At 45.8% G+C, this 26,926-nt stretch overlaps 1 protein-coding gene across 1 annotated transcript in view; it reads left to right on the top strand.

The window, feature by feature from the left end:
* USP10 (ubiquitin specific peptidase 10) overlaps window positions 1-7,658 on the top strand; it is a 72,579-nt gene extending 64,921 nt beyond the window's left edge. The window contains exons 12-14 of the mRNA XM_038538136.1: window positions 2,598-2,742; window positions 4,476-4,541; window positions 6,631-7,658. Coding sequence (XP_038394064.1) covers window positions 2,598-2,742; window positions 4,476-4,541; window positions 6,631-6,818 — 399 coding nt within the window. The 3' untranslated portion in view covers window positions 6,819-7,658. The remainder of the gene's footprint in view (window positions 1-2,597; window positions 2,743-4,475; window positions 4,542-6,630) is intronic.
* The last annotated feature ends 19,268 nt before the right edge of the window (window positions 7,659-26,926 follow it).

The raw sequence follows: 26,926 nt of genomic DNA, 5'->3' as shown, positions 1-26,926 counted from the left end.
CTGAAAAAGATAAAAGTCTTTGAGTCTTTTAGTGTTCAGGAGTGAGGGGAAGCAGATAGCTTCATGGGGTGTGCTTGTCAGCCAAGTCAGGAGAGAGGGAGAACACTCTGCTTTTGGAGAGCTTCCTGGTTCCTGGGATCCAGATGTGCCAACTGACACCCATTTTCCACTCCATGGTCGAAGGGGTCTTCTCCTTTGTCAAGACCGTGCGGGCAAATGCAGGCTAAGGTATGGGTAGCACTTGTTTGAACAGTTCTAGCATCCCTGGGGAGCCTGATGTGAATAGGCAGGGTGTGGCAGCTGAAGGGGCACGAGGAGTAGAGAGTGCCAGCACCTTACGGTGTGAGCTACCCTGGTCGGGCAGCTTGTGCCAGGAGAGCAGAGCAGAGGAGGACGTGGAGACGTTCAGTTCATCTGGGGCCTCCTGCATGGCTGATCTCCCTCTTGGGAGATCCACACATAATTACGCCCAGTCCTTCACCGTGTTTTCTGACTTGCTCCCCATGGGCAATTTTGTTTAAAACATAAAAGTGGTAGGAATGAGAGACAGATTCTTGGCACTTGGCTTAAGGGAATAAGCGCAGTCTGGTGGTGGAACTTAATGAGCGAGAAAGTGGGTATTTGTTTTCGGGGAGGTTGGTTGGTGTGGCTGAGTTGTGTACTTGGCTCATTCTGTGGCAGCAGTGGCTCTGAAGGTGGAGTCGTTGTCCTGGCCCCTGTGCCACTCTCCTTGCTCACTCTCCTGTGGCCACTCATAGGGGTTGGTAAGCACTTAACCTTGCAGGGCAGCTCTCCACCTTTCTCCAGGCTGTGAGAAAGCCAGCTCACTTGCCAGTTTTTCTTTCTTGTTCCTGCTGCAGTTAGCTGTGGACTCTGGGGAGGGCACAGATCAGATAGCTGGGGAGAGTGTGAAGATGAGGATGTGGATTAGGTGGCTCGTTTTGGATAGCAGGTGGAGGAAGGATGCAGGAGAGAAGAAGCATTTTGGTGGAGCCTTGAAGAAAATGAAACACTCCATGATGAGGGTGGTGTGTTACCAGATTAAGAGCGAAAACACTCAGAAAAGCAGATGTTTGAGAGAGGAAGATTTTGGACAGCTTGTATGGGGTGGGAATATCTGGAAAGAGCAAGTATCACGTTTTCTGGAATGTGAATTCTTTTAAATTTACTTTCTAAAATACTGAGTTTAATGTTCCTGTATTTTAAGGTCATAAGGTTTTTTTTTTCCTGTGGGAGAATGATGAAGGTGCATGGGAAAATATTATGTAAAATACTTACTGTATAGAAAAGGTCTGGTTTTCTTGGGCGAAGAAAAGTGTCTCAGTTTGTCTGGAAACCGAAAACACACAGAAGAATTTCAGATTAGCCACTTAATTAATTGCCTGAAAGCTTGAGGTCAGAATCTTGGGTTGCCAGTCCTGAGAAGCATCCTAGAGACACGTTTGTCCAACTCTCGATTCACAAATGAGGGAGCTGGAGATCACTTGTCAGAATCCCGGTTTTTAACTGTTGAGCTGTAGCCACACTTCTTCATTGTTCACATGTTCTTGTTGGCTATGGAGACCCCAGGTTGCAGACACAGGATAGGAATCTGGAGACATGTTGGGTGGTCCCACCCTTGGGATCGGAATCTGGGTAGGAAGCCAGGTGCCCATTAAGATCCCTCCATCCAGATGTGTATGTGGTCTTCTGAAAGCTTTCTTGGTTTCTTATCTCTTTTGGATTGTGACTGAAACAAATATTTCTACCAAAAGTATCCTTCATATAAATACAGGAAGCATCAAAGTGTTTATAAGTACAAGGAGCATGGGCAGCCCTGATGGCTCAGCAGTTTAGCGCCACCTTCAGCCTGGGGTGTGATCTGGAGACCCGAGATCGAGTTCCATGTCGGGCTTTCTGCATGGAGCCTGCTTCTCCCTCTGCCTGTGTCTCAGCCTCTCTGTCTGTCTGTTATGAATAAATAAATAAAATCTTAAAAAAAAATAAGTACAAGGAGCAGTAGGATAGTAAACAAGGGGAATAAGAATTGTTTGCAAGGATGTGTTTTAATGAAAAGCAGCATTCATTAGACCTGTGAAAACATGTAAGGAGCATATAAGTTGATAAAACTGAAACTTATAAAAACTAATGGCTAGAATTGATAGCTTTTTGGTTATTAAGAACACCCATTTCGAGCTCTGGCCTTAGTTTGATTAATGCTATGGGACTTACTAAAGAAAGCATGTTAATACATACATAATGCAAAATACTGCTGCTAAGTTCGTTTTTAAATTTTTGTGCCAGTTCATGAATGTCATAAAACAAAGGTTCTGAACATGGAGTTCACCCACAGGCTCAGGGATCCATGGGATCTTCTGCAATTGTGTTTATAGGGATGTATCCTTTTTTCTCAGAGGAATGTCAGTAGCTCTCAAAAGGCCCTTGAGCAGAATGTTAGATTATCAGAAGCTCCCTGAACCCAGCAAGGGTTGAGCAGTGCTGCCCTGGAACCTCAGGCCATGGGCCCTCAGAGGGGGGCCTTGTGTGACAGGTATGCATCTGCTGCATGAAGTGTGTAAAGTGAGGTGTGTCCTGTCCTGCTCTGCCTTGTGCCTCAGGTGGAGATAAGCCGACGAGTAACTCTGGAGAAGCTCCCTCCTGTTCTTGTGCTGCACCTGAAACGGTTTGTTTACGAGAAGACTGGTGGATGCCAGAAGCTCATAAAAAATATTGAATATCCTGTGGACTTGGAAATCAGTAAAGGTAACACACGTGGGGAGCGAAAGCATTCATGGTGACAGTTCTCCTGGGAATCAGTGAGCATGGCTCTTAGCGTTTCTCTGTAATGTCGAGAGTAAGGAAGTTCTCTGTCATGACTTGTTGGTTTTAAATTTCTCAACTTACAACAGACCTTGGTATTAAAATTGGCACCAAAGTAGCTCTTGAAAAATAAAGGCAAAAATGAATAAACCATATAATCCTACTAAGTTAGAAAAAGGAGATTTTTGTTCATCAAAGTGAGCACCATTTTCCTAGAAATGTTTTATGGGTTAGTGGTACAAAACAATTTTCTTTTTACTAAGTGTTAACTGCCTAGAACAGCCTGGTGAAATGAACTTTTTCAGTGAAGTGAGAGAATGTTGCCCATAGGCCACTGGGGGTCCCTCCAACCTCACATTGCAGTGACACTGGGTCAGATCAGTGGCATTCTCTCTGCCACAAGCATCTGTCAGGTACTCAGAGCTCAGCAGCATCAATGATTTTCACCAAAGCCTCAAGTTCAGGTTGTCTTGGTGAAAGCACAGCTTAAAGAGGAAAACTTTCCTTGAAAGCTTCAGGATTCGTGAAAAAGATGCTGTGTGGTTCTGGGCTTGATTGGGAACAAACTAGAGGCTTGTTCTAGTCAACTGGGAAACAGGAAAGAGATTGTGGGAATGTCATCTCTGGGTTTTGCAGAGGAACAAAGCTGTTGCCTTCCCCTCGTCTTCCATCCCTGCCACACAGTATTGCCACATTCCACTCCTTCCCAAGCCTGCTGACCAGAATCCCAGACAGAGGAGCTGCATTTCCATAGCCAGTCTTCAGCTGCTAGCTCTGACTCCTGTCCCAGGGTATTGTCCCATCCACCTTCACACTTTGAACTGCTTCATTCAAAGGCAGCACATTTTCCTGATCCCATTTGAGAACCAAAGGAGAAGGAATGCCAGCTGAGAATCATATACTGGGTCGTCCATGCTGTTGTGCCTTGGCTGTCAGGGAATGAGGAGCACAGGCTGAGCCCAACAGGGCAGCCTGTGCCCTGTACTCCTGCAGCTTCCCTCACGCCCAGATTACCTGTCTGGACTGACTAGATGGATTTTATGTTTATATCTTTTCTTGTTAGATGTATTTTTAGATCACCTGCTACCTTAAATGCTTTCTAGAAAGAGAAATGAGTTAAGGGAGGACCAGAGACCCTACCCTGGTGTGGGTTGTGGGTGGGGGATGGGAGGGACCAGCCACTCATGGCTGTGACAAGGGTCCATCTGCAGAGGGACCGGGGGCCCCCGAGGACAGGGCTGCCCACCTGCCCAGCTGATGGGCCATTGCCTCTCTGGTGAGATCGTCGGACTGTCACACAGTGCAAGTTTTGTGGTCTTATGTGTAAAACATTTCGTTCTTAGGTTTCCTGGGGCTGTTTTATTTCTAAGCGGGCAGCTTTCTTCTTTTCCAAATATCTGCTTTTAAGGGGTTTCTAGCATGAGCTCCTTGGGACCGGTATATTCTTTCTGAACGGACTGGTTGCTGGTTATGTGCATTGCTGTACCATGAGGCTGGTCCCCCACCCCCCACCACAGGCAGGGCTTGTGCACGTGAGGGGATACAGTGGGGTTGGTTTTCCTGGTCTGCCAGGTGGCGGATGTGAATGGGGACCATTGTCATCTCTTTGCTCTGTCATTCTGAGACTTTCTTTAAGTGCTTTTATAGATTGCAGCTGTTGGTATTTTGTTTTTCAGAACTGCTTTCTCCAGGGGTTAAAAATAAGAATTTTAAATGCCACAGAACCTATAGGCTATTTGCAGGTAAGTAAATTTGTATATTATTTCCTTATTAAAGTAGTGATAAAATGCCACCTAACAGAGAGAATAGACTCCTCTACTGGTGTCCCCATGGACTTGATAATTCAGTAAATCTTTGGAAATATGTTTGTCTTGACATTCGATGTTTGGAATAGGACAGAATTTTTGGCTCTAAGCAGGATCCAGTCCTCATTCGGCATCATTACTGTCTTTGAGTTAGACGTGTGAATGTGAGGCCACTGTGCTGGGTGGTTGGAGGTGTGACCCTTCCTGCCTCAGTCATTCTCCCTGTGGGGGATGGTGAGCGAGTCTGTGCTGTTGCTCCGCCACATGGCTTTCCACACTGCGCTGGCTCGCCCCCGGCTCCTGGGCTGCTGCACACTGGCTTGGAGCTCTCTGAGGGGGGACGATGGCACCCCCAGCCCCAGGACAGGGACCCTGACACCCCTTATCTCTTGGCCCAGCACTTCCCCTGGCACCTTCTGTCCTTCCCTCCATCCTCCTTCCTTTTTTATAGCCTGAGTCTTCTGGGCCTTTGAGGTTTTGTATCTCTTGGTAGTCATTGCTTGTAACAATCACATGTGCTTTCTATTCTTTTAGAATTTTCTAGCTTCTTTTGTGTTGGCTTTGGTGAGCCTATTTGTAATTTAAAATAACATTACCGTTTATTGACCCTCACACATTTATTGAAACTTTCTACTAGCTGTGGCCACAGGCCTGGAGCGGGCTGGCCCCTACCTAGGGGGGACCCCAGGCACCAGAGCCCAGTGACATTCCCACCAGCCAAGTATTGTGGCTCTCCAGTCACCTGTCTTTTTTGCCTGTGGTGGTGGCCCATAGTTTGCCTGGCCACATTGCCGGCCCCCGGATGTTTCCCTCACCCAGGCTCCTGTTTGCTGCCTGCGTCTCTCAGCCCTCCTCCTCACAGAGGGGAAGACACAGCCTTTGGTGTCTTTAGATGACTTCACTGGATTTTCCAATGATTGTTTTAGGCCTTTGCCTAAGGCTTCTTGATTGAATTACAGAATTTTTTAAATTTTTATTTATTTGTTTCTTAAAGATTTTATTTATTCATGAGAGACACAGAGAGGGAGAGAGGCAGAGACACAGGCAGAGGGAGAAGCAGGCTCCATGCAGAGAGCCCAGCATGGGACTCGATCCTGGGTTTCCAGGATCAGGCCCTGGGCTGAAGGCAGCGCTAAACTGCTGAGCCACCTGGGCTGCCCCAGAATTTTTTTTAAGTAAATAACAGGTGATATTTTTTATTATTATTCTGGCATTATTTGTTAATAACAAACATAGAAAATTAGCACTTTTTTCAAATGGAAAAGGGGTGATGACTAGGGCCTTGTCAGTGGGACTGCTGCACACACTGCCCACATCACAGCCCTGCTATTTATCCCTCCTGTGGCCAGTGCGGTCACTCATTGTGATGAGAGTCACAGAAAACCTAGAGTTCTTGTGTTTTCATGTTTTTTTCACAAGCCTATTCCCACATCCCCTACTCTTTTTGCTCTGCCCATCTTATTGTGATATGACCCACTAATTATTCCTTCTAGTGCGAGTGTTTAGGTTTTTCTGTTTTTTCACCAGTATGACATCTTTGAGATTTACATGATCTTTTAAGAGCAGTATAGAAGTGGGATTGGCTAGATCAAAGGCATGAGCCTTTTAGGTCTCTGGGTGACATTTCTGGAGGTTAGTCAGTGTGCGTTGCTGGCAGCTCTGTGGGTCTTTTGTACTACGTCCCCATGTACTCTCTTCAGCGATGGATATGAAATGGTGGGCAGCCCCTCACCTGAGAGGCTGGCATGTAGGACAGCCCCACTGAACTGGCATCTCTTTTGTTTGTGAGGCATTAAACATTTTAAACATGTCATTAATACACACATGTGACTTTTTCTTGTAAATTGTGCAGGATTTTTGATTATATGACATTCCCTTGTGTAGTGACATCTCTGTCCCACCTGCCTCAATAAAGTGTGTCACATACAATGGCTTTGGCGGGGTGGAGGGGAGGTTGTCAGGTGGGTGCTCCCAGCTGCTGGTGTGCAGTTCTCTCACCAGGGCGCCTGTGGGCCCTCTCTCGCAGTGGTCTACCACCATGGCAGCAGTGCGACGGGTGGCCACTACACCACAGACGTCTTCCAGATTGGCCTCAACGGCTGGCTGCGCATCGATGACCAGGCGGTCAAGGTGATCAACCAGTACCAAGTGGTGAAGCCCACTGCGGAGCGCACAGCCTACCTCCTGTATTACCGCCGTGTGGACCTGCTGTAGCCGCCTGTGCGCTGTGTGCCCAATGCCCGCTTGCAGACACTGATTCCCTCTGACTTCCTCCCTCTCTTTAGCGGCTCTCTAGAGAGAAACTCTTTCTCCTTTGCAGAAATGGGCTAGAATGGAAAGCAGACGCCTCGAGGTTTGTGCGCAACAGTTCACATTGACGTCTACCTTCCAAATCAAAATCATTCGGTTCAAACAGACTGTCGCTTGATTTAAGAAAATACACAAAACCCATGTTTCTGAAATAATGCTGATTCCTGAGTAAGAAGGGGGACTTGCATTTGATTCCCAGTCTAATTGCTTAGTAGAATAAATCCTGCACCAGCAACACTTGTAAATTTGTGAAAATGAATTTTATCTTTCCTTAAAAAATAAATTTTTTAATCCATCACACTTTCCTTCCCACCCTTTAGTTTTTGATAATGATAAAAATGAGCCAGTTATCAAAGAAGAAATAGTTCTTACTTCAAAAGAAACATAAATACAAAAAATAAGTTGCTGGTTCCTAACAGGAAAAATACATTTTAATAATTGTGCGATGAGAAGCTGCTTACGTACACATTGCAGATCAGATATTTGGAGTTAAGATGTTAGTCCACATAGATGGGTGATTGTAAACTTTATTGCCATTAAAAGATTTCAAATTGCATTCATGCTTCTGTGTACACGTAATGAAAAATGGGCAAAATAATGAAGATTGATATTTCCCTAAGTCGCTCTGTTTAATTCTGCTGTCTACTCTTCTATAATGCTGCGTCTCTAATTGTACACAGTTTAGTGATCTCTAGGAGTACAGAAGTTGTCGCCCATCAATAAAAATCACAAAGTTGGTTTAAAGCTGTACGTGGTGTTTCTTTGACTGTAGATGCCTCTTCCAGTCGCTGGAGTTTCGGTGAGCACCAGGACACCTCCAGAATTACAGCAAGCCCTCCAACCACATGAACCAAGACTTGGGTTGTGTGCTTGTTTAGTATCTCTAACATTAATTACTAGTTATTTGGGGAAATGGGGTTTTTTTAATCTTCTAGTAGCAGAACGGGAGGTAAAGTGTCCCTGTGCTGTTCTGTCCCCAGTGTGGTCAGCATCACCAGAGTAGTGGCTTTCGATTGTGGCTGAACATTGTGCTGCTGGGGCACCTTAGCAGCGACTCGGATGCCACCCTTGGGTTGTAGAAAGGAAGCCTTCCCAGAGAGGAGAGAGGCCATGTGTGGGTTGCCATGGTGCCCCTGCCTCCAGCCTATGCAGACAGTTCATGGTAATGTACTGGGATCCCCAGAGAAGCAAGTTTACCTGTTTGGAGCCTTTTCACTAAGCTCTTTTAGTAGCTTGTGTTCTTAATCATAGCCTTGTGCCACACACATTGAGAGATCACTCAAGTCACAGTGCTATCATCTACTGGTCATCCTACTCTGATTTGCTTGGCTGACTTGCCAAGTTATAGTTAGGTTCTCATTAAAATAACGTACAGTTCTTAGGAACACGTGGTGTGTGGAGTCCAAATTCACTCTGGGGTAAGCAACCCCTCACCTGCCAAAATGGAAGAAAGCCCTGTTGTAGAGTACTTCATTGAGTTCTGGGTTGTGATACTGGGATCCAGGGCATGTCCCTGGCTGTGTGAATGGCTTAGCTGTCCAGAAACACATCTAGCCTCTGTAACCTGTGCTGGTCATTCACCCCTAGCAGATAAGAGGCTCTGTTGCTGGCCTGTCTGTCCCCTGTAAGGCAGACTAGTGCCCTCTCCAGAATAAGGCCCTCTGACCTGAGAATGCCTTTTCCCAGGAATCGGGAACAAGAGGTAAAAGAACATTTTTGTTGGTACCTGCTTCCAAGTCTCAGAACACATCCTGTGTGTTTAGCTGAGAAAATGTCCCTTCAGGTATCATTCATGGGTATGTAATCTTCAGGCTCCTAAGGTATGTATTTCATCTAGGCCAAAATCCCTTGGAAATGACTGAGGTATTGAGAAACTGTAAAAGATCTCCAGTCTCTCGAGTTGTAGAGATGAGTCAGTCCAGTAGGGCCTTAGGCGTCTTGGTCAGTGTACAGTGTATAGCAGTACTGCATCCACTCTTGAGGTTGCTATCTGCTGTGGGACAGTGGACTTTTCAGCCATTTGGTTGCCAGTGAAGGGCTCCTCTGTTACCCTTTGTGTGCATATGTCATTGGTTTGGAAGATGTGGGCAGCTTTGCTTGAAAGAGGAGGCGTGTGGAACCCTCCACCACCTACCTCCAATCGTGTGTGTATGTGACAGAGGTGGAGCTTCCCTATTGTGTTTCCTCAGATCAGCACACCCAGCCACAGACAGAAGGGCAAACTTGCAAAGGGACAGGATATGTGTAGCAAGGGGAAGCCTGCCAGCCTGGAATCAAGAGTTCTCATTTTGTCCCTGGAGTGAGTAATGGACCCCTGGAGAGAGAATAAGGTCATTCTAGTGAACCCAACATTTTCTAGGGTACCAGGTGAATTGTTATTTATGTGTTATCTGCTCTTGAGGGTTTGAACTCAGTATTTTATGCTGCAATATTCAGTATTTTTGTAAGTTTCATAGTTGGGTCATTTACACTGAGCACTTGAATCGTTAAACTTGGTGTTAGGGATACAGATTCAATGATTTCCCTTCAGTAGACCCTGACATGTATTTACAGGCATCTTTGAAACCAGTACGAATGCTAGGGGACTGTTGAAAGTGAATTACAGGGAGGTTTTTCCTTAGTGTGTCAATGATGACTAACAAGACTTGGAAGTTCTCCTACAGGGAAGGATGTCATGAAGCTTATCTGGTTGGTATGTTTGCCCAGTAGCCAAGAGAGTGCACCATGTACTGTGAGTTCCATTCAGAATGACACATGGCGTTCATCTCATTGTCCTATTTGTAACAAACAGTTCGGTTGCCCGAGGGGCTTATGGAAGCATTCTGCTTTCATTTCTCAGCACATTCAGTCACATCCTCATGGTCTGATTCATGGGCAACACAAGCAAGAACTTTGTGATTGGCAGATGTGCCATCTTCTGTCTTTCCCTCCCTCAGTGGAAGTTTCTATTTATTGCTCTCATAGGCTGCTTGCACTTGACAAAGCCAACTAGTTAGGAAGCTAAGATTGCAATCGAAATGGGATGCTTCGGATTAAGCAAATAAACCAGTGGGTTTACTACTGCACAGCCGTCAAACAAATGTGCATTATCAGTAAGGTGTGCCAGCTTGGGTACACCGATCTGATGGTCTGTTCAGTCCCTCGGGACGGATGGAAGAGCCAAGGCTTTCCTGTTAACTGTTCTGGCTCTTTGTCCTTAGTGAAGACCATGCCCGTTTCACCAGTTTCTTGACTGTCATTGGAGTTGGAAAACATTTAAAAAAATGGGACTTTTAAAAATAGCTGATGACCAGCAAGATCACCTGTTTACAGCCAACTGTGCATGTGACGTCGTGTTTTTCATTTAAAACCAGTCCAGTACATTGCTAAGCAGGTGTGGCTTTCCTTCAGCAAGCCTTTTCTCTTGCTTCCTAGGGTGTGTGTGTGTGTGTGTGTGTGTGTGTGTGTTAAGTGTTGCTATTCATCTTCTGGACTGACCATTCCCATCTTATTTATATCTTTTGGGGAAAAGTTTATTTGCTTGGAAAATGAAATTGACCTTCTAGCCTGGCTTCACTCTGTGGTAATGTTTGTTCTGAATTTTGAGGAGTAAACAATGAACCAGTTCACAAGCGCTCCATCCCCTTCATGTACTTGTCTGCTCTCTGCCCCCATGGGAAGGGCACCCTGTTGTAGGTGGTGAGTGGGGGGCTTCCTCACTTCCAGAAGTTGTTACACATGGTTCTCCCCCAGTTGCATACACCTTCTGCTTCACAGACCTGGTTGCGTCTCTTGCTGTACACTGATCATAATTGGGATCATTTGCTGATTTGCTGAATGCAAGAACATTTTGTCAAGTGATCTTTCCTTGGAAACAACTGGCATGCAAGCTTTTAAATCCCTGTGTTTGCATTAAAGGAAATGTTCTCAGTCTTGGCGGCTGTGGTATTTGTGAAGTGCCTTTGTTTCGTCGACTCCAGGACTCCACACCAGGACTCTACACCGACAGAGGGTCTTAAAGATATTCTTGTTTGTTTATAAACTCCACTTTTCTCTGAGATTCCCATTTAAGTGCTTGCCCTTTGTCTTGTTTGTCATTTGTTGGAAAAGTTTACTGTTTATTTTCTAACAAGTAAAATATTAGGGGAGCTTCATTTATTCTGTATGAAACACACTAAATAAACGTGTGTGCATCTGAAGAGTTCCTGGACAGACTTTGAGGAATGCCTACATTGCTCTCGGCACATTTGGGAACTAGAGAAGCCTCAACACTGTTTTTTTGTTTTGTCTTTTTTTTTTTTTTTTTTTTTTGCGTGTGTGTGTGTGTGTGTGTGTTTTGTTTTGTTTTGTTTTAGCATTTTAATGCATCCAGAAGGTGTCTTAGTCTCCGCTGTCGGCCTTCTGTGAGGTTTTCAGGGTCCGGGGTCACCCAGGGATTATGGGATTGGGTCTGGTGAACTGATCTTGGGTTTTCTACTTGTCCTTTAAAGAAAGCAAACCACTTTACATATTTTCTGAGAATTTGGGGATTTTTAGTGATTATTCCTCTGCTCTTTAAAAAAAAAAAAGATTGAAAACCTCTCATGTAAGATGTGGATTCACTGCTGATCTGAGAATTGACTCTGCCCTCAGTCAGTCCTCGTTTACATCCATGGAGCCTGGCTCTGGACCTCCGCACCATCTGATCTGCGTGTCTGTCTTTGCACAGGTAATCAGTCATTGATGGCTGTCTGAGTAGCTTCTGACACTTTTAGAGCTGAGCTTGCTTTTCTGCTTATTTTGCTTCATGCAGCTTAAAGTGGCATACTCCTGTGTGCACTGGTGAACAAGTTGGTGGCTTAACTTCCCAGCAGATACCCACCCTTACATCTGAGGCCAGCAGGTGAGTCCTCCTAGCAGGTGATGGCAGTGACAAGAAATGTGTTCTAATTTTGGAAAGTGTAAATTACCTTGGCAAATGAGTGACATTTGCTTTCTAGGATGATATCCTATTTCCTATGGCTTCAAATCCACTCTGCCAACTGGGTCACACCTCCTAGTACGGGAAGCACAGTCAGATGGAGCCGCCCACCTGGGCTGCTGATAGTGACCCCTGGGTACCGGGACTAGCAAATCCCTGGAGTGTCCTCTGTGGTCACCCTGGGGTGCTCCTGCTTACCGCCACCTCAGCACCTCTCTGCAGCTACCCCGCCTCCCCTCCCCTCTCAGGCGTTGATTCTCTTATGGCTTGGGGCTTGGTTTTGTTTCTTTTTAAGATGTTCATGGTAGCTTAGACTTGTTAGGGACCAGCCCTGCTTCTGAGCTCTTACAGACATTTTGGCCCCCTGGCGACCCCTCAAGTGCTTTTTGTATCTGTATCATGCAGCCAGGGAGTTGGCACCAGCTGGGCTGGCTCCAGAGTCTGTGCTGTGCGCGGGTGCTCCCCGCTTCGGCCTGCCCTGCTTTACTGAGCTCAGCCCTGGGGAGTAAGCAGGAATGGCAGAAGCCAGTGGATATATATGGCCTTGAAATGGAAGGGAACACGTGCATGAGCTCTCAATGCTTGTAGCATTAAAAAAAAAAAAAGAATAATGATTACCGAAGCTGCCCAGCCTGCTTTCCAAACTACCCCTGTACTAACCACTTACGGGACCTTGGGGTGGTGGCCCAGCATCTGGTCTGTGAAATGGCCAGGGGTGGCACTGGGGCTCAGTGAGCCCAGGACACTGGCGGCCCTCCTAGGGTCACTACAGGGCTTGTGGCCAGGATCTTGTGGCTCACAACTCACATTTGAACTTCTGCCTTTGACCTGCCTCCGGCTTTGACTCTTTCCTCGTTCCCTCATTTCAGTTTTGCTATCTTGTCAGTTCTGGGTGCTTCTGTTCCAGCTCAGACAGCTGGGCAGTGTCTCCTGCCTGGTCAGAGCCCACCAGGGTAGAGAGACGTTTGCTGCTGGCTAGATTTCCACTAAAAAATAGTGTGAGTGGGTGGTGGGCAACCGCATCACAGGCTGCCTCGGGGAAGTCATCCTGAACAGCTCCGTAGACGGTTTATTGTTCCCACTGCCTTCCTTGGGTTCAGATGCAGAGGCAAGGGCTGGCTGCACACACGCCTCGTGTGTTGGTTTTTTTTTTTTTTTCCTTTTCTTTTCTTTTTTTATGTCTAGTCTTCTTTAAAGTTTTAATGGGACTTTAAAAAAAGCAAGTCACTAGAGCACAGGAAAAATAAACCAAAGACTAGTCCAACCTAAGATGTGGAGCAACCAAAGATTTGTTTTCAAATAAACAAAGATCTTCAACTTATGCTTACAAGAAGAAAGCACGCATTTCACTCTATAAACAAAGCACACACTTTAAAATGTGCTTTAACTCTGTGTTGGGACCAATTATGGGCACAGAAAGGCTGAGGCTGTGGGAAGGGAGGAGGAGATGCAGGAGAGGAGAGGAATACGAGCAAGGAGGCTGGGAGGGGCATGGGCCCAGGGGCCCTGGGGTGGCTGGGTCCTCTGTGAGGCAGTGTTGACCATGGCCCACAGGTCAGAGCTCTGGCCTGTTAATGGTTGCCACCAGCCACAGAAACCAGCTTCGTTAACCCTAACCCCCTAATCTCTGCAGGGAAGAGCCTCATCACTATTTCTCCTGGAGGTAGCTTCCGTGAATTCTGAAAATCTCCGTATCTGAAGTATGGTTTGCATTTTAGAAACTCATTTTTGCAATTTGGAGGTGTCCATCTACTTGGCCTGAAAGCACGTTCCTTGTTCACAAGCAAGTGGTTGCTGGTTTTCTCTTATTGGGGCATTGGGTGGTTTATGTCCATGGTGCCCAAAGAAACCCACGTGTCCTCTTGAGTCCTGAGTGTTTTTCTCCCACCACCAAACCTTTCTCCGCGTGGTACTGTTAGTCTTAATGGTGAAAGTGTAGAGCATGAATCAAAGGGAAAATAAAATTCATTGGGAAAAAATATGAATAAATGGGACCAATGGCTCCTCTGCCTTTTGGGTCAGTGCCTCAGCACTCTCTTCCTGGAGCAGTGGCCACAGCAGGACCTCCTTGTCGGGTCTGGCAGGCACATCGCTGGCCCCCTTTTGCCCAGGACTGGATGGGATTAAGTCCTGGCTCAGAACTCGAGCTGCAAGCTGGCTCTTCTGAAGTGACCCCTCCCCAGCCCATGGAGCAAATGACCCACACTGGGTCTTTCAACAACACCACCCCCCCCCCCCCCAAGCGTGGACACCCCTGAGCAGGTTTGCGTCTGTTTCAGCAGAAATGGAGAGAGGCAGGCCTTCCTTTCACGGAAATGATGAGCTCTCTCAGGCAATGGTGCCAGAGCAATAAAATCTTGGGGAGGGGGGAGGGGGGAGCGTCAACTCCAGACGCTTCTGTGCTTTACTTGTTGCGACGGCGGTGGTTTGGAAAGTATTGAGAAACAGAACGAAGTGGCTACCGTGAGTCTGCATGTTCATATGGTTCGTGTTTGCCTTGGAATACCCCAAAACCCAGCCCTTTAATTTCACTTGAGTAAAAGTGATACATTGACTGAAATGTCCCGTCCTACTTAAGTGGGGGCGACAGCCAGGCTGTGCTGCGCTGGAGAGGGAGGGAGGCAGGGCTCACAAACACCCGAGCAAGCAAGGGAGGGAGCAAGCGCATAGCTTGGAAATGTGCCGCTTGGTGGCTTGTTGCGAATTTACACACCCATGTGACTATGTAGAGTTTCCCAGCTACCCAGGGCCCCTGGGTTTCTGACGCTTCATGGCACTGTGGTCATTCTGTGGTTGGCCCATCCCATGCATTGCAGGGGGCTTAGCATTCTGGCTTCCACACCCCCTCCCCCAGGTGTGACAACCCAGTATGTCCCCCTGCATGGCCCAAGTCACCCCTGGTTGAGGACTGCTGCCAGAGACCATTTTGTCTGTTTGGGACTTCATACAAATGCCATTATGTAGTATGCACTCTTCATGTCTTCTTTTACTTGGTGTTATTTCTCTAAAGTTAACCCACATTTATTCTAGTAGCTTGCCCCTTTGCACTGCTGAGTAGTCCACTGTATGACTGGACCTCAGTGTATTGCTGCATCTGCTGTAGATGGAGGGACTGAATAAAGCTCTGCAGATTCTCCTGTTTGTCTTTGGTACACACGTGTGCTTGTTTCTCTGGGGTGCGCACTCAGGAGGGGAAGTGCAGGGCCTGGCGTGGGCCAGTGTTGAGCATTAGTGGACACTGCCACACAGTTTTCCGAAACACTTGTACCGATTTCCACACCTACCAGCTGTGAGAGAGGATGCCAGTCATGGGGCTCTGGTCACAATTTTTTTTTAAAGATTTATTTATTTATTTTTATTTATGATAGACAGAGAGAGAGAGAGAGGCAGAGACACAGGAGGAGGGAGAAGCAGGCTCCATGCTGGGAGCCCGACGTGGGACTCCAGGATCACACCCTGGGACAAAGGCAGGCGCCAAACCACTGAGCCACCCAAGGATCCCCTCCGGTCACGATTTTAAATGCACTGCAGGGCCAGTGCAATCCTTTTTATATGCTCCAAGTCACATTGTGTTGAAATTCACGGTAGGAGGAGTTAAGCTCACAGAAATCGACCAGAGTGCGCCAGTTTTAATAATGCTGTATCTGCCACTGGGTTATTCTCAAAGCGATAAACTCTCATAGTTCAGAACAATATAAAACCCTTTTCTTCCTGTTGGCCATTTATTGAAGGCATGCTACGTAATCCAATGCTAGGCTAAACAGGTAACACTGAGTCTTCACGCACATCTTCCTAATCCGCACATCTTCCTAATCCGAGGGGGCGGTGGGGCAGGATTAGTCCTGTTTGAAAACAAGGAAAATGAAGCTTAGCTAGTGCTGCTTTGCAGAGCCTCACATTGTGTCCACCGTGGCGTAACTCCTCTCTTGTCTGGTTTCCTCCTACTCTGATGTCACAGCCTCTGTGGAACGGGCAGAGTGATGTCCACTTTTTGTGGATGAAGTTCGCCTGAGTGACAAGGCTGGCCCCCTCTCCATCCCGGCTGCCCACCAGGAGGGCAGCCCCACCCGCGTCCTGTGCCTGCAGCTTTCCCTTTCCCGGAGGGGCCACCACCGATGCCCTTACAGCTCCACCACACCTTTCAGTGACACATTTGCCACCTTGAGAGCCAATTCCCAAAGCCCGGGGCAAAACCCTGAAAGCAAATACCCTCATCTAAAAGCATCACCAGTGGTTGTCTTTGTAGGTTGCTTTTAAAAATCTATCTGTATATGTATTCCGAGTTTTCTACAATGGGTCTTTTTTACTTTCTAAGTTTAAAAATACTTTGTGCTCCTGTGTCTCCAAGCTTGAGTTGCCAGCCCAGGATGGCTGGAGCCCCTCCTGTCCTCCACTTCCTGAAGACCAAGGGTCCTGGTTCCCCAAGACCTGCAGTTTGGTTTTGTTGCAACCCAAGGGGCTTATTTTGATTCCAGTAATTCGGGAACACATCTGCCAAGTCTACACCCTCTTGGAATTCATGTACTGGTTTGTGAAGGACCATGGGATTCACTGCGTGCGTCTGAAGCGCAAGTGTCTAATTGCACGTTTCAAATATGGGGTGTGCGAGCCTTTGGGCATCGTGTGCCGTTCCATTGGGATGAGCTCAGCACAAACAAAGACTAAACCTAAGGATTAAATTCTCCTTTAAATACTTAGGGGTTTCCAACTTCTAGGGAAAGTATGCCTGGGAAAAATATCTTTGAGGTTTCATCAAACACTTGGAAAATAATCTGAAAAATTTTCCAAACCCTGGATGGTTCCAGCCTGAATCCTAATTGATACTTAATAACTATAGGGGCTTCGCCAGTCTATTCTTAGTACCCTAAATGGCTAAGGAGTCATCTGTACTGAGAATTTGTACTGGTGCAGATGAGGTATGGGGGTCATGCTGCTCTGACCAGTCTCTCCACCATCACAAACCTGTTTTCTTCCCCTCCTCTCTCCCCACCCCAAATATTTGCCCCACAGCCACTATTAAGCATTATCAGGATCAGATCTTGAATCAGTTTCAAGTGTATTTATTCACTCTTCAGACCATCAGTTGAGGCACCAATTCAGTGGCAGGTTTGATTTGTAGTTATGGGGAGATCAGAAGTGAAAGGAGGTGAGAATTTGAACCAACTCTGAATTTTGACCATTTTGATGAGTTCACAGTCAGTGATAGGAAGCTGGGCCCAGGGAATAGGAGGGATGTAGTGTGAGTGCTTGGGTTACAGAACAAGACCTGTGGGTGGGGGAGCCCAGAGGAAGGGCAGACTGGGCGGGGTGAGTTCAGTCTTCTTTCTCAGAATTATTTTCTGTCTTTCTTTGCTTTCTACGTTGATTTTACTTTTAGCTTGCTTCTGTCTACAAATAGTGTGCTGGAATTTTTTTTTAAAAGATTTTATTTATTCATGAAGGACACAGAAAGAGAGAGAGAGAGAGAGAGAGGCAGAGACACAGGCAGAGAGAGAAGCCGGCTCCATGCAGGGAGCCCGATGTGGGACTCGATCCCGGGACTCCAGGATCAGGCCCTGGACTGAAGGCAGTCACTAAGCTGCTGAGCCACCCAGGGATCCCCAGTGTGCTGGAATTTTGTTTGGAAATGTATCAAGACCTAGAAATCAACTTGGGGAGAATGTGCAACTTAATTACATTGAGTCTTTTTTTTTTTTTTTTAAGATTTTATTTATTTATTCATAGAGAGAGAGAGAGACACACAGGCAGAGGGAGAACAGGCTCCATGCAGGGAGCCCGACGTGGGACTCAATCCAGGGTCTCCAGGATCACGCCCCGGGCTGCAGGCGGTGCTAAACCACTGCGCCACCGGGGCTGCCCCACATTGAGTCTTCTTAATCCATAAAACACAGTATCCCTCTCATTTTGTTTAGGCCTTATTTTTTTTTTTAATTTCTTTCATTGGCGCTTTGATGAGACCTAGAAGTAATATACAAGTTTAGTTAGATTTATACTTAAGTGTTTCACTTTGAGGAATAATTGAAAATGGTATTATTTTCAGGATTTCTGTTATTGCCTATTGCTAGGAATATAGAAATATGATTGTATTTTGTTTGTTGACCTCATATCCTGTGACCTTGTTAAACTCATTATTTCTATTGTTCTTTCATAGGTTCCATAAAAGTCTCTATATAGACGATGATGTATGCAAATGCGGATAGTTAGGTTTCTTCTTTTCTAACCTGTATGCCAGTGATTTCTTTTTCTTGCAATCTCTCTCTGGTTAGACCTTCCAGTAAAATGTAGCATAGGAATATGGTAAGAATATATGTATTTGCTTTGTTTCCAATCTTAAGGGAGGTCATTTGACCTTTCCTCATCAGTTATAAGGCTAGGTAAGGAATTTTTAAAATGTCCATTGTCAGATTGACGGAGTTCCCTTCTCTCTCAGGTTTCTGAGCATTTTTATTTATTTATTTATTTTTTAATTTTTATTTATTTATGATAGTCACAGAGAGAGAGAGAGAGAGAGAGAGAGGCAGAGACACAGGCAGAGGCAGAAGCAGGCTCCATGCACCGGGAGCCCAACATGGGACTCGATCCCGGGTCTCCAGGATCACGCCCTGGGCCAAAGGCAGGCGCTAAACCGCTGCACCACCCAGGGATCCCTGAGCATTTTTATCATGAAAGGATATCATGAGTTTTTTTTTTTTTTTATCATGAAAGGATGTCACATTTTTTCTGCACCAATTTTGATAGTGATTTCTTCTTTAGTTTATTAATATGGAGGATGCTGATTGATTAAATACTTTTTTAAAAATACTTCACCAGCCATGCAATCCTGGGATAAACATCATTTGGTCATGGTGTGTTGTATTCTTTATATATTGCTGGATTCAATTTCCTACTATCTGTTGAAGATTTTTGTGTCTGTGTTCCTGATGCACACTGGCCACTTTGCTTTTCTTGTATGTCTTCATATGGCTTGGGTATCAGAATAGTACTGCTCTCAGAAAATGAGTTGATAAAGATTCCTTCCTCTTTTATTTTCAGGGAGACACTGTGTTGTTTCTTCTTGAAACATTTCGTAGGATTCACCAGTAAAACCATCTGGGCCTAAGGATTTCTTGTTTGGAAGGTTTTTTAATTTTAATTTTTTATTTTTCAACTCGGGATGGCATGAACTCATGACCCTGAGTTTGAGACGTTGAGCTGAGATCAAGAGTCAGATGCCTAACTGACTGAGCCTCCAGGCACCCCTGGAAGGTTTTTAACTATGAGTTCAATTTCTTTAATAGATGTAGGGACTCTCCAATTCTCCAATGGTCTGTTTCACCTTGCAAGAGTTCTGGTAATCTGTGGTTTGTCAGGAATCTTTCCCATTCGTCTGTGTTGTTGAGTTTAAGAAGTGCTTAAGCACAGAGGTGCTTAAACTATTATTTCATTAGCCTTTTAGTGTCTGTGTGGTCTAGTGATAGCTCCTTTTTATTCTGGATGTTGGTCCTGTTTCTTTCCCTCTTCTCTTTCTCTCTCTTTTCTTTATTTTTAATTTTATTTTATGGTCAGTTGTGCTAGAAGTCTGTCAAATTTTACTGGTCTTTTTGAAGTACCAGTTTCTGGTTTCATTGCTTTCTTCTATTTTTCTGCTTTCAGTGTCATTGATTTTTGCCTTTCATCTTTATTATTTCCTTCCTTCTGCTTGCTAACAGAGTGTGAGTCATCCAGGGAGCAAATGCACTTGGGTCAAGCACGCACAGCCGGGAATCTCTTATTTTTAATATTAATAGTAAGCGCTATCACTCATTAAACACGTAGTTGCACACTCACCCTTATGCACTTAGCAGTTACTAAACACTTCATAATTCTCTCATTTATCTGCCCAGCATCCCTGGAGGTGAGTCAGGGTTACCATCCTCATTTACAGGCAAGAGGAGTGAGGCCCAGAGGAGGGAAGTGATTTTCCCAAGGACCCACAGCAAGGAAGTGTTCTGGTAAAGATTCAAGCACACTCCCTTTTTTTATGGTGCCTTGTAGCCAGGATAAATTAAAAAATAAAGTTCTGAAGCCTTCCAGGTATAGCTTACCTTCTGCTGATTAGTTGCAGAATTTCAATATGTGACTGATCTACCCTCCTCTCCTGAATAATCGACCCATCAGCCTCCCTATCAGCAGGTGCTCCACAGAGACCTCGGGTGGAAGCCAAGTTGCCAGTGCTCTCTCAGATGACTTCAGTTTACTGGTGGGAAATGTCATAAAGAACAGTTAACTTCGGAAAGTTTGTACATTTATGGCGTTCTGTTTTGATGAAGGTTTCTGGGAAGCTAGAGACCTCTTTCTGTGTAGAAAGCTGCCATTTCCCCACCAGTGTTGGCTCTTTCTACAGATGGAGCAAGCTCACGTCATTCATGGGAACTTCTTAACCTTCCCTTCCGCTGACCCGTCCAGTCTTGGTCAGCAGCACTGACTCAGAGAGGTCCGATTCTAAGGAGTTGGAGCCAGAAATTTCCCCGACTCCGTCATATTGATGAATCTCTGGAACAGGTCCGGGGAAATAGGGGGGCTACCCCAAGACCTTGCTGAGGCTGTGGGTGTGCACCAGAGGTGCTTCATCTGCTGCTCACACACTTGCACGGCTGCAGGAGGTAGACTTGATTGCTGTTCATAGTTAGCATGCTTCCGTCTGCCCTCGGTTCATAACGAGCAGGGACTCTGCAGCTATAGGTGCGGGCTGTTGAGCGAATAGGTTTCGTCTGCTCCAGGCTCACAGGCTGCCTCGTCCTGGCAAGTCACCTGGCAGCCATCACCCTATGTTTAACAATGTCCTGACGGGGTGTTGGGGGGGGGGCCTCCTGGCTTGCAAGTGCCCCGCTAACCATTCCCTCCTCTGTCCACCCCGCGAGATTCCCACCATGTGTTTTTCTTCGCTCCCTCTCTCTTCCTCTTTTTCTTCTTGTGCTTTTTTTTTTCTCCTCTTCCCTCCCACTCACTTTTCTTTCATTTTCTGGTTTTGCATTTTTCCCTCTGAAGTAACACGTGCTCTCTGTGAACATTTTTGCTAGGCATGGAACGAAAAAAAAAAAGAACTACCCCATAATCTCATCATCCACATGAGTGATTTTTTTTTTTTAAGATTTATTTTTTAGACACAGTGAGAGCACATGAGGGGGGAGAAGGAGGGGCAGAAGGAGAGGGTGAACCCTCAAGCATACTCCCACTGAGCACAGAGCCAATCTCAGGACCCCCAAGATCATGACCCAATCTGAAACCAAGAGTTGGATGCTCAACTGACCGAATTCCCTAGGCACCCCTGAGTGCATATTTTCTTTTGGCCTTCTTATATTCCTTTTTTAAAAAAAGATTTATTTATTCATGAGAGACACAGGCAGAGACATAGGCAGACATAGGCAGACATAGCAGGCTCCATGCAAGGAGACCTATGGGGGATTCGATCCAGGACCCCAGGATCACGCCCTGAACCGAAGGCAGACGCTCAACCACTGAGCCACCCAGTCACCCCTATTCCTTTTATATATTTAGGATTTCTTTCTTTCTTTTCTTTCTTTCTTCTTTCTTTCTTTCTTTCTTTCTTTGTTTCTTTGTTTCTTTCTTCTCTTCTCGTCTCTTTTCTTTTCTTTTCTTTTCTTTTCTTTTCTTTTCTTTCTCTTCTTTCCTTCCATTCAGATTTATTAGAGTGTGTGAGCAGGGGGAGGGGCAGAAAGAGAAGAAGAGAGAATCCTCAAGCAGTCTCCCCACTAAGCAAGGAGACTGAGGTGGGGCTTGATCTCAGAACCCCTGAGATCGTGACCTGAGCCAAAATCAAGAGTTGGCTGCTTAACCAACTGAGCCACCCAGAGCACCCCTATATTAAGAATTTATATATTTAGGATTATACCCTTGGTATGACGCTGCTGTCCTGTATTTTTGCCTAGTGTATTTTCATAAACTTTTCCTCTGGGGCCATGGAAAGAACCATAATTTTTTTCTGGTTGTTCTAGGGATCCTGGTGTGCATCTTTAACTTTTTTGCAACCTAGTTAAGGTTACTATTGAATTACTCCAGAAAGATGCAGGACCCTGGCAATAGTGTATTTCCGTTTATCCCTCCCCCTGACTTTGGGCTCTTGTAGTCTGCACACTGTAAGCCCAGCAAGGCAGTATTACAGTACTTGATTTAAACAATCCAGTTTATCGAGATGCTTGGGTGGCTCAGTGGTTGAGCATCTGCCTTCGGCTCGAGGTGTAATCCTGGGGTCCTGGGATCGAGTCCCACATCAGTCTCCCCGCATGGAGCCTGCTTTCTCCCTCTGCCTGTGTCTCTGCCCCTCTCTGTGTCTTTCATGAATGAATAAATAAAATCTTCTAAAAAATCCAGTTTATCGATCTGTTCTTTTATTTATTGTGTTTTTGATATTGTATCTAAGACATCCTTGCCTAACCACAAGATCACAAAGACTTTCTCCTGTGTTTTCTTCTAGAAGTTTAATTGTTTTAGGTTTTACATTTAGGTCTAAGATTGGATGCAGTTAACTTTTGCATGTGGTATGAGGTGTAGATCAAGGTTAATTTTCTGCATGTGGCAGTTTTTCCAGCACCTTTTGTTAAAAATACTCTTCTTCCCCTATCAAATGTGTCTTTCACCTTTGCAAAAACTTGACCATTTATGTGTGGGTCTGTTTCTAGACTCTGTTCTGTTCTGTTGACCTCTTTATCTCTCTTGATGCCAGTACCACACAGCCTTGCTTTCTGTCCTATATCAGAGTCTAGAGCAGCAGTGTAAATCTAACTTTGGGCTTTTCTCAAGTTGTTTTGACTACTTTATGTTCATTGTATTTCCATATGTACTTTCGGATGTGCTCATTAATTTCTTTTTTCTTTAAAACAAATTTATTTTTGCTCATTAATTTCTACTAAAAAACAACTTGCTGGGATTTTGATTGGAATTGCATATAATGTATAGATCAATTTAAGTTCTTCAAATCCTGATCCATGAGCGAGCATAGTGTATTTCTCCATTTATTTAGGTCATTAATTTCTCTTAGCTCAGGTTTTGGTATATAGATCTTTTTTTTTTTTTTAAGATTTTATTTATTTATTCATGAGAGAGAGAGAGAGAGCGAGGCAGAGGGAGAAGCAGTCTCCATGCAGGGAGCCCGACATGGGACTCGATCCCGGGTCTTCAGGATCAGGCCCTGGGCTGAAGGCGGCGCTAAACTGCTGAGCCACCCAGGCTGCCCTAGTATATAGATCTTTTTTTTTTTTTAATTTTTATTTATTTATGATAGTCACAGAGAGAGAGAGAGAGGCAGAGACACAGGCAGAAGGAGAAGCAGGCTCCATGCACCGGGAGCCCAATGTGGGATTCGATCCCGGGTCTCCAGGATCGCGCCCTGGGCCAAAGGCAGGAGCCAAACCGCTGCGCCACCCAGGGATCCCCTAGTATATAGATCTTGATCATCTTTTGTGGGATTTAGACTTAAGTGTTTTGTATTTCATAAAATATAATAAATAATAATTTGGAAATTTCTGTTTCCAACTGTGATTTGATTTGTTCCTTTCAGTTCTATAAGTTTCTGCTTTTTGTATTTTAAGCTCTATTATAGAATAGGGATTTTATTTTTAATGAATTGGCCTTATTAATCATTGTAATGAATTTCTCTTCATCCCTGGAAATATTCCTTGTTCCGAGGTCTGCTTCGATACTAATACCACCACTCTGCTTTCTTTCAGCGAGTTTATTTCGGTGGGTTTACTTTTTTCCATCCCTTTCACCTGTTTGTAGCTTTGTATCTAAAGTTGGTTTCTTACAGGCAACATATGTTGTGCCCTGCCTTTTTGTACAATCTGATAACCTCTGCACTTCAATTTTTTAGACCACTTACATTTAATATAAACTTTAGCAAAGTTGAAGTGAAACCTGCCATCTTGCTCCTTGTTTTCAATTTGTTTCATCTCTTCTTTGTTACTTTTGCCTCATCTTTCCTGCCTTCTTTTAGATCAATTGCATGGGTTATCTGATTCCAATTTACCTTTATTATTTGCTTACAGAAATTTAAAAAGTTGAAAGTTCATTAGGGACATATAGAAAGTAGAGGTTTTCCCTATAATAATGAGACCAATTTCAAGACCATTGGCTAAGGAAAAGGTTAACGGTAAGGATGCACATTTGGATTTGCTGCCTCTGGTTACATGAGGACACAGAATACATCTAACACCAGAAACATTTTATTCCTTAAGCTCACAGTTGTGGTATCTATGGTTGGAATCATCAAAGGAGCAAAGTGGAGAGTTCTGGAAATTTGGGAGAGACTAGATAATGGGCCCAAAGCCCAGCCATCATGAATACCATGCTCACCTCTGTTCCCCTTCCTTGCCGTTCTTCCTTCCCTCGTGCTAAGGCAGGAGGCTGCATAGTCCATGCTCCAAAACTGCCCTGGCCAAAGGATATTTCTCTTAACTAGTATTTTCCAGTTCTTACCATCATTAAGTGCAGTTCTTGGGTTAGTTTGCATGTCTCTGCCATATCAATTTTAGCATTTTGGGGGCTGATGACGTACTAGGCACTATATCCAGAGTTTTACCTGCACTAATTCATCTCCATCTCCCGACAACAGTCCTGGGTTCACCCTGTTATCAGCTCTACTTGAGGTCCAAGCCTTTAGGGAAGCTACTGGGATTTAAGCCTGGGGTGTCCACTGATCAGAACCCGTGGTCTTAACCCCTAGCTTTCCCAGGGGGGGTTCCATCTTGCTTAGATCTCCTAGTTCTATCTTTCCTTCCCAGTGGCTGAAATGAGCGATACGTAACTTCACAAAGCCTTCTAAAACATCTGCCCCTTCAACTGTGAGCCCTGTGCTGTGCTGGGGAGGCAGAGGGAATGAGACGCAGTCTCTATCCTACACGTGCTTGTCATAAAAAGAGGTGAGAGAACAGGTAGCTATTGCACAGTGATGCTGTGTAATGAGGCACCTGTAACTCTATGCCTCTGTCCTGCTCCCATATCTGCAGGTCAACGGAGAGCAAGGGCAGTGGAGTCACCTGGTCTAGGCCGGGCTCAGCTGGGCTTGCCTCCAAGCTGTAGATTTGATCCAGTTCTACTCCATACATCTTTGTTCTGTGCTTGGTTCTCCAAGGGTCACCTGGCACTGTCCCCTTGTGGCCATGGGAGAAGCCCATTGGTCAAAACAAATCACACAGCTAAACTCAAAGTCAAGAGGTGAGGAGTGCTCTCTGCGCTCCAGAAGGCCGTGGTAAGCTCCAAGGCAATGGGGCCATAGAACAGTCTTCTAGCAGGGTAAAGAATTGGGCCCGGTAACTCAGTTTAACTTATACACCTGTGTAAAGTAATTTGCATGATAAATGGGGAAAGGGAGGAAGCTCTCGATGCTGAGGAACACAGTTGTCAGTAGCTGCCACGCCAGCCACATACCTTCACAGGGCAGGTCGTGTTTGTGCTGGGTCTTCCCAGGTGGGGATGGCATTCCTCAGGGACAGGGGTAGAGCACATGCAAAGGCCCAGGGACACAGAAGGCCCCTGTGGGTTCAGAGGGCGAGAGAAAGTTGGGTGTAAGCATCTGCAGGTGGGGCACGGGGTCGGGTGCAGGAGAGGGGGATGACCCCAGAAAGCTGCCAGTAATGGAGCCAACTGGGGTCTGTAAGTGCTGCAGGTGTCTTAGTCAGGCGTGGGTTTGCCCATGATGCTTCTGGCTGCAAAGTGGGCAGAGAGTGGGCACAATAATGACTCTCATTTATGAGCTTTTAAGTGTCAGGTACTTCATACACCTCATCACATCTGAATCTCATAAACAACCTAGTGAAATAGTTTTGTGTGTGTGTGTGTGTTTTTTTTAACACACAAATCAGTGAATCTTTACTTACGTTAAAATCTTTCCTCATTGGACAAGCTTGCTGAGCTGGAGGCTTGAATGTGCTCTCTTGTAGGGGAAGGGAAAGGTCAAGAGCAGCTCTTAACATGCCATATGATTCCATTTATTTGACATTCTACACCTGGCAGAGCCAGGACGGGTGGGAGGTAGGGGGGGGTCGACTCGGGAGGGCCACGAGGCAGTGGACACATCCAGTGTTGTGTTGTAGTTACGTGGGTGGAGAGGTTTGTCAGAACTCCTTAGGCGGTGTGTGCTGTACTGTAGAGGTGACCTCCCTTAGGGGTTGACCTCTCTTGTAGGGGTGATTTAAAACCCACATCTGAGGCCTCCTGCTGGTGAGAAGGGGGGTCAGAAGAAGGGGATCAGGTCTTCAGAACACATGGATTGTGCCTTCCTCTTGTATCTCGGGGTACATGGCCCTTTCCCCTCCCAGCTGAGGCTCCCGTCTGCCTCGAGGGTGGGGAGGGACGACTGGGCTTGCTTAGCAGGAGCTCAGCAAGAGACTGAGGAGTGTGGGTTTTGCTTTTATGTCCTTATCGAGATGGTAGCCCTGAAAGCTAAAGTGGGTAGAAGACAAAAGAGTTTCCTAAGTCCCTTTGGCTCCCTTCCCACTTAGGCATCAGGAGTCAGGCCTGTTGAACTTGACTGACAAGCTAATTACCCAGAGGGAAGATAAAATCCAGGGCTTCATGAAAGAGGCATCCTGTGGCACAAGAAGGTGGGAAATCGTTCCCTCCAGGTTCCAGCTAGGGAGAGGGAAGATGATAAAGAGATAGAGGCAGTGGAGGTGAGAGCCACCTTGAAGTGTGATGTGGAGGGGAGACCTCTGTGCGCTGTGGCCCAGCTCCAACGAGGCAAGGGGATGGGCGTTGCAAGCCAGCTGCAGCTGCTGGTGTGGCCTGGTTAGCGGTGACCAGCCAGAGGTGAGCCCAGGCTTGCTATAGTGGATTGAGTGGGGCCACTGATAAGATATATCCAAGTGCTAATTCCCAGAACCTGCAAATGGGACCATGTTTGGGAAGAGTCTGCAGATGTGAGCAAGCAGCAGCTCCCAAACTGAGTTCGTCCTGGATCACCTGGGTGGCCCCTAAATGCAATGTTGAACGTTGTTGTAGGAAGAGAAGGCTACGTGAGGACAGGGAGCAGCGGTTGGGGTGATGTTGCCACAGGGGAACATCTGGAGCCACCAGAAGCTGGAGAAGGCAGGAAGGA

This window comes from Canis lupus, chromosome 5 (genome assembly GCF_011100685.1).
Source record: "Canis lupus familiaris isolate Mischka breed German Shepherd chromosome 5, alternate assembly UU_Cfam_GSD_1.0, whole genome shotgun sequence".
NCBI classification, from domain to species: Eukaryota; Metazoa; Chordata; class Mammalia; order Carnivora; family Canidae; genus Canis; species Canis lupus.
This window is presented reverse-complemented; position numbering and strand designations above follow the sequence as displayed.